The sequence below is a fragment of the Lates calcarifer genome, unplaced genomic scaffold (genome assembly GCF_001640805.2).
Source record: "Lates calcarifer isolate ASB-BC8 unplaced genomic scaffold, TLL_Latcal_v3 _unitig_1632_quiver_3069, whole genome shotgun sequence".
In the NCBI taxonomy this organism is placed as follows: domain Eukaryota; kingdom Metazoa; phylum Chordata; class Actinopteri; family Centropomidae; genus Lates; species Lates calcarifer.
In genome coordinates this window covers 2,731-22,394 of record NW_026115661.1, presented here as the reverse complement: position 1 = coordinate 22,394, position 19,664 = coordinate 2,731, and the positions used below count along the sequence as shown (strand labels likewise).

The 19,664-nt window shown below is 39.7% G+C and overlaps 2 protein-coding genes and 1 pseudogene across 3 annotated transcripts; all 3 read right to left on the bottom strand.

Moving 5' to 3' along the window:
* Positions 1–12,549: 12,549 nt before the first annotated feature.
* Positions 12,550–14,144, bottom strand: LOC108889761 (E3 ubiquitin/ISG15 ligase TRIM25-like; annotated as a pseudogene).
* Positions 14,145–14,275: 131 nt separating this feature from the next.
* On the bottom strand, positions 14,276–16,599 carry LOC108889759 (tripartite motif-containing protein 16-like). Its single transcript, XM_018686383.2, has one exon. The coding sequence runs from the start codon at positions 16,472–16,474 to the stop codon at positions 14,684–14,686; it is 1,791 nt and encodes a 596-aa protein (XP_018541899.1). The 5' UTR covers positions 16,475–16,599; the 3' UTR covers positions 14,276–14,683.
* On the bottom strand, positions 14,276–19,358 carry LOC108889760 (E3 ubiquitin/ISG15 ligase TRIM25). 2 transcript variants are annotated; one of them, XR_007809790.1, is made up of 2 exons: positions 17,291–19,358; positions 14,276–14,433 (listed from the first exon to the last, which is right to left on the bottom strand). XR_007809790.1 is itself a non-coding variant. In XM_051067380.1 (2 exons), the coding sequence occupies exons 1-2, from the start codon at positions 19,296–19,298 to the stop codon at positions 14,712–14,714; spliced, it is 1,077 nt and encodes a 358-aa protein (XP_050923337.1). In that variant the 5' UTR covers positions 19,299–19,358; the 3' UTR covers positions 14,276–14,711. The 2 variants fall into 2 exon arrangements, 1 of the variants encoding a protein (XP_050923337.1); XM_051067380.1 differs by having other exon boundaries at positions 14,276–14,759; positions 18,270–19,358.
* Positions 19,359–19,664: the final 306 nt, after the last annotated feature.

Below are 19,664 nucleotides of genomic sequence, written 5' to 3'. Positions count from 1 at the left end.
GGTTAGTTTTTGCTATCACTGCTTAGCTAATGTTAGCATAAGCAGCTGTTTATTCACCAGTCTAGAGAAAAGCTGCGAGTTCACCATTGAACTCCATTCCTTTACTCACCAAAGGTGGTAAGCAATGCTAATGTTTTGCACTTTTTTTCATCTACTGACTTTAGCATGCTAACCAGCTAGCGTCAGCCTGTCTTGTCACTTTCCGATAGCAACTCACTGTGGCATCCAGGCTGTCTTGAGGAAGTAGCAACAATGGCTGAAGCTCTTCGTATTCATCAGAAGAGAAAACTTCCAGAAAAAGCCAAAAGATAACAGTGAGTTTTAAGCAGAAACTTCAAAAAAGGACTCAAGGAAAACAGCCTTGAGTGACAAGTCAAGATTTTGCTGTTATTCTGGGCCATGCAGGAGGATCTCAAACAAGCGGCATCACGAAATGATAAAAACTACAACAATATGACTCTTAATGAAATTAACTGGAGGAGCGAAGAGAGGAAACAAAAGATGAATGAAAAAAACAGATATCGCTGACTGTATATGTGTTGATATTATTCTGTCAGCCTCATATTTTCTGGTAGTTTTTAACAGAAATGTTATTATTGATGAGAACCATAAATCTTACATATTATTTGTCCTTTATTAGGTTTACTGTAATATCCTCCTCCCTCCCTCTCTCTCTCCTGTCGCTCTTCTAATGCATCTAAAAAGCAGAAAATCCCAAAGAAAAAAAAAAACAATATATACAAGTTGAAACACGTTAATATAACCAGAATTCACCAGACCTTTATTTCTCTACAGCAGAAAGCAAAAGATCTAAACATTATTTATTTATTACAGATTATTATTAAAGTAAATTACAGTGTGAAGAGGCAACCACTTTGTCTACAAAAGCATTACACTGTCGAGGTCCTTTTAAATAATACAATTTTGTTTAATTAGGTTATTTCTGAATTATTTGGAAAAATTATACTTGTGTATTTGTAATGACTCAGTACATCTTTTTTTTCACGTTAGCCACTTACATTCCCTTCTGTCCTTTGAAGGATTTTCATTTAATTAGATTGTTAAATCAAACCTGAAAACCCTGCTGTCATTTAACACTCCACACTGTTTAATCAGATTTAGTCGCTAGTTTAAATTTTGTGCTTTAATTAATAATCTGATTGAGCACAAATGATCATATCAACCTTTTTAAGGTCATCACACCGAGGTGCAGTCGTTATCAAAGCTTCTGAATTTATGCTAACTTGTGTTTCCTGATTGATGAATAAGAACTAAAATAATAAATTATAGACAAAACTAAACAACAGTGTTTCCACTCTGACTTAGTTGCAGCCCATTCTCTTCAATCTGTGAACAAAAAATACAAGTTTACACTTTAAAAATATGTGCAGGTGGTTACGCCAATCCTTCCCACGTCCATGTGATGCATTTCAGATTACATATAACTTCCTTTTCGTTTTATAAGACGATGTTTTGACTCATTAGGAGGAGGTTGCTGTTGGTGGATGGCGAAGGGACTTTTCTGGCAAAAAGTAAAAGTTGCACAAGCAGCAGGAGAGCTCTGCTCAAAACCAGCAACTGGACGTTTTAACGACACATCAGGACATTTGTATCAGACATTTTTACCATCGTTTCAGGCCCTTTAGTGCTGTTAAATGTCATTTTGCTGTTTTAATCCAACCCAACCACAACCCAACTGATTTTTGTGCCTAAACCAATCCACATGGAAATCAAAAAGGGGTAAAGTTGTGTTATTTGTACACACACTTGTACAGTATTCGATTATTCTTTATAATTAACTGACATTGGGATTTCACCCACCTTGTCAGTGTGATACAGTAAAAGCTGCATTTAAAGGCGTAATCCACTGAGTAAAACGATCAAAACTCAAGTTGACTGTAAGCACCAAAACACTGGAGCCTACATTTCCCATAATGCATCTCAATTTTCAGTTTTCCTTGGCCTTTCACTGACTGATAAATGCCCAAATATTTCAAACCCCTTACCCACATCATTTCATTGATTACTGATATAAAATAAATGGATTAGTGCAACTTTAAATGCAAAACAGTTAAAAATTCAGTGATGTTTAATCTGTGGTGAAGGAAAACTTAAAGAGAGAAAGAAGGAAGAAAAGGAAAAGAAAAGAGAGAGAGGGATTGGCTGTCCTGGAGGGACGAGGCAGAGATGGAGAAGAGTTTTATTATTTGTTGTTTTTTATTGTTTGGGTCTCAGCTGGCAGAGTAATGTGTTCTGTGTGTATAGATGCAGAACACACACACACACACACACACACACACACCTACATCAGTACTAAGTGAAACTGCCCTCTGAGGTTAAAATTAACATAATGATCCTGTATCAGTTTGATTTATTGGTTCAAATCCATGCCCCGTCTCTTTTTTTGTTTTTATTTTTTATTCCTTTTCATTTTATTTTCTTGATCCCCTGGGTGAAGCATTTTACTGATCCACCATCCCTAATTGGCAGAGCAAGGCACTAACGCAGCCCGGGTGAGAGTCCGAGTCCCAGCGGAGGCGACGTGAGCTAAAAAACAGGCGCGCTAACTGTGTCCAGCTAAATGGGACGTAATATTATAAATGTTTAATGATAATAAAGTAGTTGTGTTTGAATACGAGAGGAGGAGATTCAGAGTCAAACGAACGAGGAAACCTCAGGGGATGAAGAGCGCCGGGGGAGTTTAAATGTTGTGAAGAATTGGGTTGAACATAAAAGAGAAAGCATAATGAAAAAGTATTAGTCTTTAGGGAACACTTATACTGCAACTATAATGCAGTGTTATCGTATACTCTTGCATTCTTGAGTTTCATTCGCACATTTTATTTTAATTATAATAAAAAAGAACCAAGAAAGACCAAAACCAATTATGTTTTAGAACTTTTTACCTTGTCTGTCCATTTTCATTGTCAAGTCACCAGGCAGAGGTTTCTGTTACAGGCAATAAGGTAGTGCAAGCGGAAATTCTCATTTCCAGTGAGTCCTTCATAAAAATCAGTGTACTATTCCAAATGATGGTCACTGAAGTGGACACTACTTTACTCTGAACATCGGTGGTTGCTGCCTGTGTTGTGTCCAGTCACTAAACCTCAAGTCTTGAGGACCCAGTGTTCAAGTCCGAGTCAGAGTCTGCGTCACCAAAGAGTTTGAGTCGAGTCCCTGACTCTGAGCCCACTGTATTTTATCTTCTGAATAACGTTACAGTAGTAATGTAGATCTCAGTAACTTATGCCAAATTATTACGGCCAAAACAACAAGTCTCCAACTTCCAAGTCTGAATGCAGTCAGTGCTCAAGCCCAAGTTTTAAGGACTCGAGTCACAAGTCCTGAAAACCTGGACTTGAGTTAGGACTATGTGTCTATGAAAGGTTTCTGATGCTTCAGATAGAAAAGAAACTCTGCGTTCAGAGTAGATTAGAGTCTTAAAAAAAAGAGAGTGATCAATGTCTTTTCCTCGTTTGTGTAATTACTCTCACTGCCAGTAGAGGGGGACAAAAGTTCCACACTGCAGGTTTAAGCTTCCAGGTCTGGATGCTACAGTGAGTTGCAATCAGAAAGTAACAAGACAGGTTAGCAGGTTAGCATGCTAACTTCAGAAGAAGAAAGGAAATTGTTGTCTTTAAAAATTGTATATGATGTTAATATTTTAGGTTAGCCTAAAAAAATCTTTCAGTGGCGTTCCAGTCAGATTCTTGCCACAATTAGTTGCCACAACCCCTGAACATGTCACAAACCTGCAACCAAATTGCACATATCAACTCTTAAGAAGTTTGAAACGACAAGTGCTTCATTTCCAGGTTGGATTTAACCATCAAACAGCACAACTGTTCAACAGTATTTGTACTTTGATGCAGGTCAAACAAAACTTCTGAACGTTTTCTATTGTCTTTTTCTTTATTCACACGCTGTCATCTATTTGACATCTACTTACTCATTCCTTCACTCTGTCTCATTTGTTCATCCATTCATTCATTAACTCTCTTGCTCATGTGTGCATTTATTCATGCAGATTTTTTTCTTTAATATGCATGTTGAGTGCATTCTGTGTGGCTGACTTCAATCAAACATACATTTTAATTTAACACGTTTGATCAACAGTTTAATTCATTCATCTGCTCGTTCGTTCATTGGTTCCATACTCTCACAGTCAACACGATTTAAATTTTTCAGCTGTGATCTGTGCAGGTGTCTGCCATGAATATCAAACTCACCTCAAAGAGAATAACGCTCCTGTGAGGCCACACACACACACACACACACACATACATGCAAAACCCCCAGTGTCAGGATGTGATTGGATGAAGTCACTCGATCACACATCAAACTAATTTGATCATCTCTGTTGTAACAAACAACAAATAAGAAAATAACTAAATATAATTTCATTTTTAGACCTTTGTTTTTATTGTTAGCAAAAGGATGATGTATTATTTACCCCAAATTATATTTAAATGTGCGAGGATGAGTGAATAAAGAATACATTTGAGGAACAGACCTTAAGTTAATCAGTTAAACAATCAATACTTTGTTTGATTAAATCAGTCATTTTTCATCAGGTCACTGACAAAAATGAAACTTCCATGTTTACATTTCATATAAAATATGTGTGTGTATTTTTTTTGTGGGAATCAATAAGCGTGTTTTCCATTAGCATGAGCCAGCCTTTCCTGTTTCCCTGCACTTCTCCCTCTGTGTGTTTCTATAGTAACCTTGGCTAAAATCCAAACAGCCGGTAGGGCCCTCTGAAGGGCACTACACAGGCAAGATGAAAGATTTCCACCAGGCGACTGCAGCTTCCAGTCAACAGATAAATGTGATTTTGAAAGGAGGACATAGTTCCGCTGAGGAGCGACAGTGATATCAGGGTGACAGTGGTCCTTCTAACGTTTTTTTATGTCTTCCACTAATAGCCTGGTTCCATATTTAGCGCCAAGCTCCAAGCTGATCAAATCTCTGAAAAACTGAAAGTACAGTCACACAGACTGGCTGGAAGCAAAAACATCGCAGAGCTGTTCTGGTTTGACAGTTGTGGTGCATCTGTGCAAAGCTGTGGTGCAGCGGCTACGACAGCAGCTAAAAGTGTTGCTTTTTGGCTTGAGCCTGACCTGGACTACCTTTATTCATTCAGACTGAGAGAAGAAAAAAATTGGAATTTCGGAACCATTCACTTCAATATAGTCTGAGTTTTCTTAGAGCAACACCCAGTGGCCAATAAAGGAACTGCACCTGGTGCACAAAAAAGGAAAAACCTAAATAAATTTATACATGAATAAATAATATTAAAATTTAGGGATGAAGACACGGCTACACCAACACCTCCATCTCAGGCTCAGATTCAAAGGCAATAAGGCTGTAATATCTCATTTAAATGCAAATATGAAATGTTTAAAGATGCTATATGTACATTTTTGCTAACACTACAAAGCTAATGTCAGCATTAGCAGCTGTTTCAGACAGTGTTGCATTTACAAGACAAGATGTATTACAAGATGACAAGGGCTAGCTGGTTAGCATGCTAACTTCAGTGGAAGAAAAGAAGTGATAGAAATACAAGTAAAGAAGAGCTAACATTGGTGTTGTGTTTTATCGCTTAGTGAGTAAAGGAATAAAGACTGATGCTGAACTTGCAACATTTTTTCTAGTGTAGTAAGTAAACAGCTGTTAATGCTAACATTAGCTATGTAGTGATAGCAAAAACTTACAACTAAATTAAAAACAACAGACCGCAATTAATGTAACTTAGCATATCAGCAATCCCTTCCATGTTAAAAATACTTTAAAATTCAAGTTACACAACTATTTTCTTAGCCCTGTGTTGGCTTCAACATACAGCCATGGCAGTTGCTGTTAGCTTACTTCCAGTTGGACTATTGACGGCTCCGCCCCACATACCACTGCCAGATTTGGCCTAGTTTTGGGCAATAAAGACTCCAGCTACAGTTAGCAGCACCTGGATCCGCCCTGGGCCAATGTCTAGACCTGAAATTAGACCAGAATTGGGTTGATTCCTGTGATTCGTTAAGTCTTGTGCTGGTCTAGCAACCAGGTGTATCTGATTTAGGCTTCTGGCCACACAGGAGCAAAAACATCTGGGTGAATGAATAAGTCCATTTATTGTTCGGACAGTTGTGCTTTCCACTCATTAGGAAACTGGGATGTCAACACCCAGGACAAGCTTGTTTTCAGGTGTAACAAAAGAAATCAGACAAATACGAACCTGCGGACAACGCAGGTAGGATCTTTGTTCCCACACTCACGTCACGGTTCCCAGACACTCAGTTTGCCTGTTGAAGCAGCGACTAGCGAAGGAGTTCAAAGCTCTGAGCATCAGTGTTTCTGTTTGTTCTCTGAAAGATTCATAAGCACCACATCCACATGAATCATTCACTAAGGAAATGATTGTCGTAAACATGAAGTGCCATCTCTGCCACTGTGCGCTGAAAAATTCATGCTTTTTAAGTCATAAATTATGACGAGGCGCTCTCTCTCCCTCTGCCAGGGGGAGGGCTGCAACTTCCTCCTCATCAACCTCTCTCTTCCTGACCGAGGTTTGCTGTCTTCCACACATATATTCACACGAACTGAGGGAAGAAAGAATCTGTCCTGTTTAATACAACTCAGGTCTTATTTTCATAGTTTCATCCATAATTTCAAACAGTAATAAAGACAACTGAGACCTGGGAACATGAAACTAAGACGACTGACTTAACTTTGACTGCTGCTTCTACTGTACAATGAGGGAATTTTCCTGTTATTATAGACAGTTAGTTGGTTTGTTTACAACCTTTTTAAAACCTGAGATCTCTGCAGTTGCACTGGTGAGAACAATATTAGTATTTCTGATAGAAGGTACAACAACAACAGAAAAAAAACAACAAAAATAAGTTAGTTAGAAACAGGAATTAGCACTTAAGTACAGCACTTGAGTAAATCTTGGTTAGAGAAAGGTGATAAATATATAAAGCCTTGCTTTTACACCAATTAAGGAATATATGGTTATGGTTATATGCGTTCCACATCAACAAATATTGTACATATTCATTCAAAAAAACAAAAAGAGCTTTACAATTTTTGCCTTTGGTGGAGCTGTCATGCAAGATGCTTGTCTGCCATTAAGAGTAGCTTGAGCTGGAGATTGAACCGCCAACCCACTCTACCACCTGAACCGTGGCTGCCATCACACATCTCCATCACTGGAAGAAGAGTATCCAAGCAGGTGTTTTCCTGACATGTTTTGTGTTTTAGAGCAGGTGAAAAAAAAAAAAAAACAGGTTTGCAGCTCAGTTTATGATCGATGCAGAAACAGCCACATTTTGTGGTTTTATACTTCTTGCTTTAATGCACAGAGCACACAAAATTTACCTTTATTTTGTACTGTAATTTCTTAAGGAGTGAACCTCTGTCATAACAATCATTATCATCGCAGCTCCTTGGTTCCTGTTCTTCATTTGAAGTGTGTGTGTTCCTCTCTATCTCTTCCCCACTCTCACTGCCAGGTCCTGATTTTTTTTCTGGGGAGTGTGTGGTCCTATCTGTGTGAGCATGTTCCCGTCTTTGTGTGTGTTCCTCCCTCCCCGTATATTCGGCCCTCACCTCGAGGCGAGTCGATCCTCTTACAGTAATACCATTGCCTAATCTCAGAGGCGTATCAGAGGGAGCTCAGAGCGCTCAGCACTAATAGGTTCACACAAATGGGATCTAGTCAAAAACCTCCCAATCCTCCTGCCACTGTAAATATGGAGAGCATTATCTAAGTCTGCCTGGAGGCCTCTGATGTGGAACTGATGCAGATTTGACAGAGAGACTGAGAGATAGCGGCCAAAAAAAAGATGATTTAACATGCTGTTAGCAGCGTTACAGGAGTAATTTTATTGGTTGTAGGGATAAATCAAATTAAATTTCAACTTTTAGGACCCCAATGGAGCCTGATGTCATTTATGCAGGGCTGCTTTGAAGACCAAAAACATTGTTAAAATAATGTTTTTAATATGAAACAAGGAGCTTGTAAGGTATAAATTTAGTGGGTTTTAAATCTGTCTGCTTTTCCGTTAATAACTTCATTTTTAAATAATATTTGCAAAATCACTATGATGGTTCACTGACTTGCTAACAGGGAGAATTGAGCCACTTTGCTCCCTGAACATCTGTTTTTGTTCTATGTAACTTAGGTTTTTTAGGTTCGATCTCCCTCTAACTGAGTGATAGTCAGCAGCTTAAACCGCTGGAATCAGGCCCAGCAACTTCAAGAATAACGCCAAACTGTAGGTCAGTTAAAAAAAAAAAAAAAAAAAAAAAAAAACAGTGTTCATCTCTGATATCCAGCCAGGAAACTTTGAAAATATGAAGAATTCTGAATGGAGTTTGGTGTGTTTGTTACAGCGACAGCACTTCCAGCTCCAGAAGCCAGGAATTATGGGTAATATACACCATTCAGCCTGGTTTCAGTGAGGCTTTGTTTTCTGTGCATGAAAACCCCTTAACCTCTAACTCCAACTCGGAGCCCAACAGAATTAATTACCACTCATGGCTGCAGAGGGCGCTGTTGCCCACTTGGCTTTTCACATGTCATATAATGCAATGTTATTTCTTTATCAACCCCAAACAGCATTAAATGACATACCGGACTAAAGAGCATTAAATAACATGTAAAAAGTGCCTTAGCGCAACCATAATTAAGTGTAATTAAAGTGATTAAATTCCATGACTATTTCAACAACTGCCATGACACTTGGTTGCAAATTTAAATAAATGTATTTGAAATTTGTTGTGTGCCACAGAAAAAATGCAACATTCGCATCCATGTACATGAATCAATAGATTTTTGTGACTTTTTCACGAACTTCTGCGACACTGGGTTTCAAATTGAATTACTTTGGTTTTGTAGGTTGTGCTGATTGTCAAGAAAAAACTTTAAAATTCATGTATATATCTATTTAACAAAGTACCCATGACACTCAGAAATTTCATGAATACTTCACAAACATGACACTGGGTTGCAAACTGAAATAAATTTGTCTGAAAGTTGTGCTGAGTGTCACTTATAAAAAGGAAAACTTGTGTCTAGGTACACAAATGAATAGATTAAATTTCATGAGCATTTTAGAAACTGATGGTGACAAAGGATTGCAAATTTAAAAGTTGTGCTGATTGTTAGGAAACAAATCGTAAATTCGTGTCCATGTAAAGGCATGAGTGCATTAAGAATTTTATGGACGACCATGACACTGAGCTGCAAATTGGAAAAAGTAGTTTGAAAGTTTGAGTATCACAGAAGTTTTGTGACTACTTCACAAATTACTGTAACACTGAGTTGAACATTTAAACACATTAGTTTGAAACTGGAATGTCATGACAAAATTTCTTGTCCATGCACACATATCAATAGACTGAATTTCGTGATTAATTTCGTGAGACTGGATTGTAAATTAAAAGTAGCTTGAAATTTGTGCCACAGGAGAAATTAAATATTCGTGTCCATGTACGTGTACACTAGGTTTTAAATTGAAATAGATTAGTTTTGAAAGTTGTTCTGATTGTCAGGATTCATGTCCATGAACAGGAATATTTTCCGACAAATTCACGAACTACCATGACACTGAGTTGTAAATTGAAAAAAAGTAGTTTAAAAAACATACATTACAGAAATTTTGTGACTATCACACACTGCCATGACACTGGATTGTAAATTGAAATAAAGTAGCTTAAAATTAGTGCTGAGTGTCACAGGAAAAATGGAATATTCATGTCCATGTACAGGAATCAATACAATTGTTTTCGTGACTTTTTCACCAACCACGGTAACACTACATTTCAAATTGAGATATATTAGTTTGAAAGTCGTGCAAGGAAAATTTGTGTCACAAAACAATTACGTTAAATTTTGTAATTATTTCACAAACTATTGTGACACTAGATCACAAATTGAGATTTATATTAAAAGTTTTGGTGATTGTCACAAAGACAGTTGAAAATTCGTGTCCATGTACACGTTTATTAGATTAAATTTCGTGACTATTTTACAAACTACCCATGACTCTGGTTTGTAAATTGAAATACATTAGTTTGAAATGTGTGCTTTTAAAATTTGTGTGCATGTTCACAAATCAATACATTAAAGTTCGTGATTCACAGTGAAAGCCATACATTTTCCTGGAAAACTCTTTGAGGGCTTAATAGTTCATTCAGCAGAATATTATTTGATACAGCACTCTGAACTCATTGTTCACCTGCCCCATACAAGCAGTTCAAGTCAGTGTTTATGCCTGCTGGCTTCATCAAGGAGGGTTTGTTTGTCTGAACTGCTACAAACCTTTCATGTCAACAGGTGAGTTTGATTGTCACTTAATTACCACCTCCACTCGTTACTGAACCTGTTGTCAGCTGCTGTCAGTGTTTACCCTGAAAACCATTTAGTTATCTATTGACAAATACATAGTTTTTGTGGATTCAGTGGCATGCACATTATCTTATTTTATCTGCAATGTTGGGAGAAAGTATCGTATGTGATTCTATTTTATGTAAATGAGCAGAAAATAAAAATGCCAAAGCCTGTGCAGAGTGAAGAAACACATTAAAATGTTAAGGCATGAAAGTTAGATATAATCTGAATCTGTAAAATGTCCTCAAGCACAAAATCATAAACATCAAATGTGGTTTTAAGAAAAAGAAATGAAGAAAAAGCTGATTTTTCATGGGAGGAAAATGTCATTAAGTGTTGAACAACCTTTAATCTGCACCGTCAGTAGATGTAGGAATATCTGAGAAAATGTGTGTGATTGTTCAGATGTTTTGGAGCCGTGTGAACTGCCAGCCTGTGTCCGAGCAGCTGTACCACTCACTGATTTTTACACTGGACTCAGAATCCAGTCAGAGCAGAGCTGAAAGAGACAGACACGGTCCTGCAGCGACACCCAGAGGCTGCAAACGGTACTGCTTTAAAAAATGCTTGAAAAAAATTAGTCAGTCACCGTCAGGTCATGAAGAAAGAAAGAGACAAAAACATTAATAATTATGTAAGAAATGTATCATTATGCACAAATTATATGATCCAAACCTCTCCTAGAAATTGTTGTTCATGTATTACTAAATTGTTTTCTCAGTTACATCATGAATACATTCTGTTTAGTAAGAAAACATTACATCAGCCTGTGGTGCAGCATTATGATGATGATTTAAGTACTTTTAGTAAACAAATATAAATATATTTTAGATTAATTCTCCACCGTAGAGCATAATTAACTCTACATACTCACATTTAAGTCAGAAAATTCACTTACTACAATTACTGTTTGAATATGGAAAAAATGTCATATTTAAGGCATAATACTTAAAGTGATATCCATACTAACAGTAGCAGTGCTGGTAGTCTCTTAAATAAACTCATAAAAACACTTACTGGAGGAAAAAATAACTTTATTGATTAATTCTGTTCACATACAATCAGTAAATCCTGGTATTGGACTGGTTAAGTTCTTTATCTACATATATAGTATATTGTTTCATAGTTTTAACACATCATCAAATGCTTTCAATACATCGTCGCCTCAGGACAGTTTTTATTTATCCTTAGTTTTGTGTCTTAATGTGAATTGTATGTATCATGAATGCACATTGTGCACAGAAATAAAAAGATTTTGATTCATTCAGATTTTTTATGTTATCTCTTCTATTTGATTTAATTACATCCTGTTATATAATTTAGAAGTTTTAATACAGGCTCCAGTTACAACAGTGGTTGAACAAACAAAGAAAACAGTCTTTAAACTACATGAACAGCAAAGCAAAGACAGATCACAGCGTGCCTACACAGTTTATCAGGTCATCAGTGGGAAGTTGCAGAAACACCACAACAAAAACCAAATCTTTTTTAGAAGCAAAACAGAAAGTCAAACTCATCCACCTTATAATTCCTGTCTATACGAGTTCAGCTGAAGATCCATGATAAACCCAAAGTCCAGCATAGAGAGGCTGAGTGAATGTGGTCTGGATTCTGTGGAGGAGAGTCATGGTTTTAGAGACACTGTAGAAGGACAGAATACCTGCTCTGTGATCCAGGTACACTCCTACTTTGGAGGACCGAGGACCTGGGATGGAGGTTTTGATGTTGTTATGTCTGAATTCAAAAGTATTATTATTAAAACAGTATAATGCCCAAGATTTGTTGTTGTTTCCTAATCCAATTTCATATTCGTCTCCTCCCGTATGCATGTATGTGACTGCTACTGAGACTGCACACCCCCTCCAAACCACCTCCCAGTAACATCGTTCAGTCAAACTCTCTCTACTCAGCGCCTGAAAACTGTAGAAGACACAGGGTAATTGTCCAGAATCTAACTGCATAAAAAAATTTAGTGTGCATCCTGAAAATTTTGTCGTCTCTGCTCTTCTCTTCTTATTAGATAAAAGAATCTCTGAACTTGCTGTTTGTAGTGTGATATGTTGTGAATATTTTAAGAATCCAGCTCTGGTCTTGGGCAGTAAAAGATCCACTTCAGTCACTGTCAGTGGGATCTTGGTCCATAGCTCATTAAGACTGTCCTGTAGTTTATCTCTGAGCTCTGATACCACTGTAGTCACACCATCAAAGCACTGCACAGGTGGGATATTGACACTGGATGAGTCTGTAGCTTCACTAAGATTTGACAGTGAGATGTAACTCTGTAGAAACTGGATGTGATCCTCTGTGTGTGAGAGCTTCTTCAGTTCAGTGTCTTTCCTCCTCAGCTCAGTGATCTCTTTGCCCAGTTTCTCCTGAAGCTCTTTGACTCGACTCACTTCAGTTTCTTGTTGGGATCTGATCTGCTGCTTCACATCAGAGCTTCCTTTCTCAATGAGTTGAATCAGCTCAGTAAAGATCTTCTCACTGTCCTCCACAGCTTTATCAGCAGAGCGATTGATAGCTTCCACCTCCTGCTGAAGCACCGTCACATCTTTCTCTCTGTCCTGGATTTTCTGCTGGATTTTTTCTCGACTCACCTCAATCTCTCTCTGTTTCTCAGTCATTTCTGCTGCAGCAGAGACTGTGTTGTGGCCTCTATGTTCATCCATGGAGCAGAGATAACAGATACACTGTTGATCAGTGCGACAGAAAATCTTCATCACCTCATCATGACAACTGCAGACGTTCTCCTGAACCCTCCTGGAGGGGTTTGACCAGTTTGTGTTTTTTAAAGGCAGGAGATTCATAGTGAGGCTGGAGGTGCTGCTCACAGTAAGAGACCAGACACTGCAGACAGGACTTCAGAGCTTTCAGTTTTCTCCCAGTGCAGAAATCACAGGCCACATCTCCAGGTCCGGCGTAGCAGTGATCAGCTGGAGCAGCTTGGAGTCCAGTCTTCTTCAGTTCCTCCACTAAATCTGCCAACATGGTGTTTTTCACCAGGACAGGCCTCGGTCTGAACGTCTGTCTGCACTGAGGACAGCTGTGGACTCTCTGATCCTCTTCATCCCAGTGACTTTTAATGCAGTTCATACAGTAGCTGTGTCCACAGGGAATACTCACTGGATCCTTCAGTAAATCCAGACAGATTGAACAGCAGAGTTTGTCCTGGTCCAGCTGAACTCCTCGCTGCGCCATTTCACCAAACAGTTTCATTTTCTCATGAAAGGAAACTGATCCACACCAAAACTGAGCTGCATTTCCTCACTGTTAATTGTTGAATGGGGCTTGAGATCAGTTGCACTGCACGACATGTTGGTTGTACCCATCAGTAAACTTGCAGATCTGTGGAGGAGGCAGGAAACATGGTCTGAATGGGTGTGACTGAGATTGAAAGCATGAGGGAGGGGGTTATCGAGCAAGTCAGTGTGTTTTTTCAGTACATCCTGCCACACAACCTTAAACTTATCCTGCTCAGATTATCACATTTTAGGTTGACATTGGCGCTGTTAATGACCTGGCTTTGAGATATTAACATACTCCAAGTTTTATTGATATATGTAGGACCTATAGTGGAGTGTAACTTGGTGCATGTCTCAGCCAATCTGATCCTGAAAACATCACAGCTGTTTTTTTATTCTCAAAGTACTTGTGATATCAAAAAGCAAAATATCCCCTTTATGTTTTCTATTTCCTGAGATTTTCCTTTGAAATTTGTCTTTGCAGCGTGTAAAGAAAGAAGTATTGTCTTCACTCCTGGGTTTGTTTGGATTTCTTTTTCATGTCTCATGTTTCACCACCAGGTGTCGCCCTTGGCTTAGTTTGCACTGTGTGGCAGCTATGGGCTGGTTCAAGTAGCTTAAACAAAATGAAGAACACTTCTTGGAGGAAAAAAAAACAACTTTATTGAATAATTTTGTTCATATACAATCGTTAAATCCTGATATGAGACTGGTGACATCTGCAATATACATATAGCGTGTACTGGTTCATACTTTAAACAGTGTTTTAACAGAAGCAAAAATTACCGCTCAGACCTGGGGTTTAAGTGTAGTTATGAGTCTAGAGCATGCTCCGTGTGAAATTACTTGATATTAACTTGATTACTATGATTTTGAAGTTTTAATAAAGGTTACAGTTACAGCAATTGTCTCAAAAAAAAAAAAAAAGAAGTAGAGTAAGCTACATGAAGAGCAAAGCAAAGATACAACACAGTGTTCCTACACAGTTTATCAGGTCGTCAGTTGGAAGCTACAAAAACACACCCATCCATCTAATGATTCCTGTCTATACGAGCTCAGCTGAAGATCCATGATCAACCCCAAGTCCAGCATAGAGAGGCTGAGTGAATGTGGTCTGGACTCTGTGGAGGAGAGTCAAGGTTTCAGAGACGCTGTAGAAGGACAGAATACCTGCTCTGTGATCCAGGTGCACTCCTACTCTGGAGGATTGTGGATCTGAGATGGAGGTGCTGATGTTGTTATGTCTGAATTCATAATGATTATTAGAACAATATAATGCCCAAGACTCGTTGTTGCTCCCAAATTCACCTCCATATCCTGCTCCTTGCTTGTATGTGACTGCTACTGAAACTGTGCTCCCCCTCCAAACCACCTCCCAGTAACTACGTCCAGTCAAACTCTCTCTACTCCACGCCTGAAAACTGCAGAAGAGACCTGAACCTGTAGACGCGTACTGCCTGAAGATATTCTGTCTGTGAACTGGTGATTGTTTCACCTCTACCTTTCTGTTCCCTTTAGATAATAACAGCCCTCTGTTTCCTGTTTGTAACGTGAGATGTTGTGAATATTGGAAGAATTCAGCTTTGGACACTGGCTGTGGCAATAAAACATTCATGCCAGTCAATAGCTCATTAATAATGACCTGTACTTTAACTTTGACCTGGGACACAGCTACTGTCACATCCTCAAACCGCCCAACAGGTCGGATGTTGAAGCTGAATAAGTCTGTAGTCTGTAGTAAAGGGCTTTGAGCTTTCATGTGCACATAACTGTCCTGTAGTTCATATCTGACCTCTGACGCAGCAGCCATCATGTCTTCAAAGGTGGGCATCATCAGAGGTTGCTTATTGAGGCTGGGTGACTCTGAAGAATCAGTGAGATTTGACAGTGAGATGTAATTCTGTAGAAACTGGATGTGATCCTCTGTGTGTGAGAGTTTCTCCAGCTCGGTGTCTTTCCTCCTCAGCTCAGTGATCTCCTGCTGCAGCTTCTCCTGAAGCTCTTTGACTCGTTTCTCTTCACTTTTCTGATGGGATCTGATCTGCTGCTTCACATCAGAGCTTCCTTTCTCAATGAGTTGAATCAGCTCAGTAAAGATCTTCTCACTGTCCTCCACAGCTTTATCAGCAGAGCGATTCATAGCTTTCACCTCCTGCTGAAGCTCCTTCACATCTTTCTCTTTTTTCTGAATTCTCTGTTTTATTTTCTCTCGACTCGCCTCGAGCTCTCTCTGCTTCTGAGTCATTTCTGCTGCAGCAGAGACTGTGTTGTGGCCTCTATGTTCATCCATGGAGCAGAGATAACAGATACACTGTTGATCAGTGCGACAGAAAATCTTCATCACCTCATCATGACAACTGCAGACGTTCTCCTGAACCCTCCTGGAGGGTTTGACCAGTTTGTGTTTTTTAAAGGCAGGAGATTCATAGTGAGGCTGGAGGTGCTGCTCACAGTAAGAGACCAGACACTGCAGACAGGACTTCAGAGCTTTCAGTTTTCTCCCAGTGCAGAAATCACAGGCCACATCTCCAGGTCCGGCGTAGCAGTGATCAGCTGGAGCAGCTTGGAGTCCAGTCTTCTTCAGTTCCTCCACTAAATCTGCCAACATGGTGTTTTTCACCAGGACAGGCCTCGGTCTGAACGTCTGTCTGCACTGAGGACAGCTGTGGACTCTCTGATCCTCTTCATCCCAGTGACTTTTAATGCAGTTCATACAGTAGCTGTGTCCACAGGGAATACTCACTGGATCCTTCAGTAAATCCAGACAGATTGAACAGCAGAGTTTGTCCTGGTCCAGCTGAACTCCTCGCTGCGCCATTTCACCAAACAGTTTCATTTTCTCATGAAAGGAAACTGATCCACACCAAAACTGAGCTGCATTTCCTCACTGTTAATTGTTGAATGGGGCTTGAGATCAGTTGCACTGCACGACATGTTGGTTGTACCCATCAGTAAACTTGCAGATCTGTGGAGGAGGCAGGAAACATGGTCTGAATGGGTGTGACTGAGATTGAAAGCATGAGGGAGGGGGTTATCGAGCAAGTCAGTGTGTTTTTTCAGTACATCCTGCCACACAACCTTAAACTTATCCTGCTCAGATTATCACATTTTAGGTTGACATTGGCGCTGTTAATGACCTGGCTTTGAGATATTAACATACTCCAAGTTTTATTGATATATGTAGGACCTATAGTGGAGTGTAACTTGGTGCATGTCTCAGCCAATCTGATCCTGAAAACATCACAGCTGTTTTTTATTCTCAAAGTACTTGTGATATCAAAAAGCAAAATATCCCCTTTATGTTTTCTATTTCCTGAGATTTTCCTTTGAAATTTGTCTTTGCAGCGTGTAAAGAAAGAAGTATTGTCTTCACTCCTGGGTTTGTTTGGATTTCTTTTTCATGTCTCATGTTTCACCACCAGGTGTCGCCCTTGGCTTAGTTTGCACTGTGTGGCAGCTATGGGCTGGTTCAAGTAGCTTAAACAAAATGAAGAACACTTCTTGGAGGAAAAAAAACAACTTTATTGAATAATTTTGTTCATATACAATCGTTAAATCCTGATATGAGACTGGTGACATCTGCAATATACATATAGCGTGTACTGGTTCATACTTTAAACAGTGTTTTAACAGAAGCAATTACCACTCAGACCTGGGGTTTAAGTGTAGTTATGAGTCTAGAGCATGCTCCGTGTGAAATTACTTGATATTAACTTGATTACTATGATTTTGATATGATTACAGCAATTGTCTCAAAAAAAAAAAAAAAGTAGAGTAAGCTACATGAAGAGCAAAGCAAAGATACAACACAGTGTTCCTACACAGTTTATCAGGTCGTCAGTTGGAAGCTACAAAAACACACCCATCCATCTAATGATTCCTGTCTATACGAGCTCAGCTGAAGATCCATGATCAACCCCAAGTCCAGCATAGAGAGGCTGAGTGAATGTGGTCTGGACTCTGTGGAGGAGAGTCAAGGTTTCAGAGACGCTGTAGAAGGACAGAATACCTGCTCTGTGATCCAGGTGCACTCCTACTCTGGAGGATTGTGGATCTGAGATGGAGGTGCTGATGTTGTTATGTCTGAATTCATAATGATTATTAGAACAATATAATGCCCAAGACTCGTTGTTGCTCCCAAATTCACCTCCATATCCTGCTCCCTGCTTGTATGTGACTGCTATTGAAACTGTGCTCCCCCTCCAAACCACCTCCCAGTAACTACGTCCAGTCAAACTCTCTCTACTCCACGCCTGAAAACTGCAGAAGAGACCTGAACCTGTAGACGCGTACTGCCTGAAGATATTCTGTCTGTGAACTGGTGATTGTTTCACCTCTACCTTTCTGTTCCCTTTAGATAATAACAGCCCTCTGTTTCCTGTTTGTAACGTGAGATGTTGTGAATATTGGAAGAATTCAGCTTTGGACACTGGCTGTGGCAGTAAAACATTCATGCCAGTCAATAGCTCATTAATAATGACCTGTACTTTAACTTTGACCTGGGACACAGCTACTGTCACATCCTCAAACCGCCCAACAGGTCGGATGTTGAAGCTGAATAAGTCTGTAGTCTGTAGTAAAGGGCTTTGAGCTTTCATGTGCACATAACTGTCCTGTAGTTCATATCTGACCTCTGACGCAGCAGCCATCATGTCTTCAAAGGTGGGCATCATCAGAGGTTGCTTATTGAGGCTGGGTGACTCTGAAGAATCAATGACATTTGACAGTGAGATGTAATTCTGTAGAAACTGGATGTGATCCTCTGTGTGTGAGAGTTTCTCCAGCTCGGTGTCTTTCCTCTTCAGCTCAGTGATCTCCTGCTGCAGCTTCTCCTGAAGCTCTTTGACTCGTTTCTCTTCACTTTTCTGATGGGATCTGATCTGCTGCTTCACATCAGAGCTTCCTTTCTCAATGAGTTGAATCAGCTCAGTAAAGATCTTCTCACTGTCCTCCACAGCTTTATCAGCAGAGCGATTCATAGCTTTCACCTCCTGCTGAAGCTCCTTCACATCTTTCTCTTTTTTCTGAATTCTCTGTTTTATTTTCTGTCGACTCGCCTCGAGCTCTCTCTGCTTCTGAGTCATTTCTGCTTCAGCAGAGACTGTGTTGTGGCCTCTGTGTTCATCCATGGAGCAGAGATAACAGATACACTGTTGATCAGTGCGGCAGAAAATCTTCTTTGCCTCTTTGTGACGAGTACAGACGTTCTCCTGAAGCCTCTTGGAGGGATCGACCAATTTGTGTTGTTTAAAGGCAGGAGATTCATAGTGAGGCTGGAGGTGCTGCTCACAGTAAGAGACCAGACACTGCAGACAGGACTTCAGAGCTTTCAGTTTTCTCCCAGTGCAGAAATCACAGGCCACATCTCCAGGTCCGGCGTAGCAATGATCAGCTGGAGCAGCTTGGAGTCCAGTCTTCTTCAGTTCCTCCACTAAATCTGCCAACATGGTGTTTTTCACCAGGACAGGCCTCGGTCTGAACGTCTGTCTGCACTGAGGACAGCTGTAAATGTTCCTTTGATCCTCTTCATCCCAGTGACTGTTAATACAGTTCCTACAGTAGTTGTGTCCACAGGGAATAGTCACCGGATTCTTCAGTAGATCCAGACAGATCACACAGCTGAATTTTTCCTGCTCCATCTTAATTATTTGCTGCGCCATTTCACTTCTCAGAGACAGTGAATGTCAAATAGTTTCATTTCCTCATGCAAGGAAACTGATACACACCCAAAACTGAGCTGCATTTCCTCACATTCACTCTCTGATATGTATTGAAAGGGGCTTGACATGTCAGTTGTACCCATCAGTAAACTTGCAAGATCTGTGAAGGAAGCAGGAAACGACATGGTCTGAATGGGTGCAGCTGATATTGAAAACAGGAAGATGGGGGGGGGGGAACCAGTTCAGACTGGACTGGATGATTACCACCCAAAAAGACATCCTGCTAGGCTGATGTGTTGGCCTAGTCCTTTCATCACTGCAGTCAGGATCCAAAAATATCAGCCCGTGGTACAGAAAACACTGTTC

Bases quoted from the DNA above. Each gene is read 5' to 3' on its own strand.
- LOC108889759 (XM_018686383.2), bottom strand. From the start codon at position 16,474: ATGAAACTGTTTGGTGAAATGGCGCAGCGAGGAGTTCAGCTGGACCAG.
- LOC108889760 (XM_051067380.1), bottom strand. From the start codon at position 19,298: ATGGCGCAGCAAATAATTAAGATGGAGCAGGAAAAATTCAGCTGTGTG. The intron at 14,760-18,269 runs GTCAGATATGAA...TCTCCTCCACAG, and splicing joins TGATGGCTGCTGCGTCAGAG to AGTCCAGACCACATTCACTC.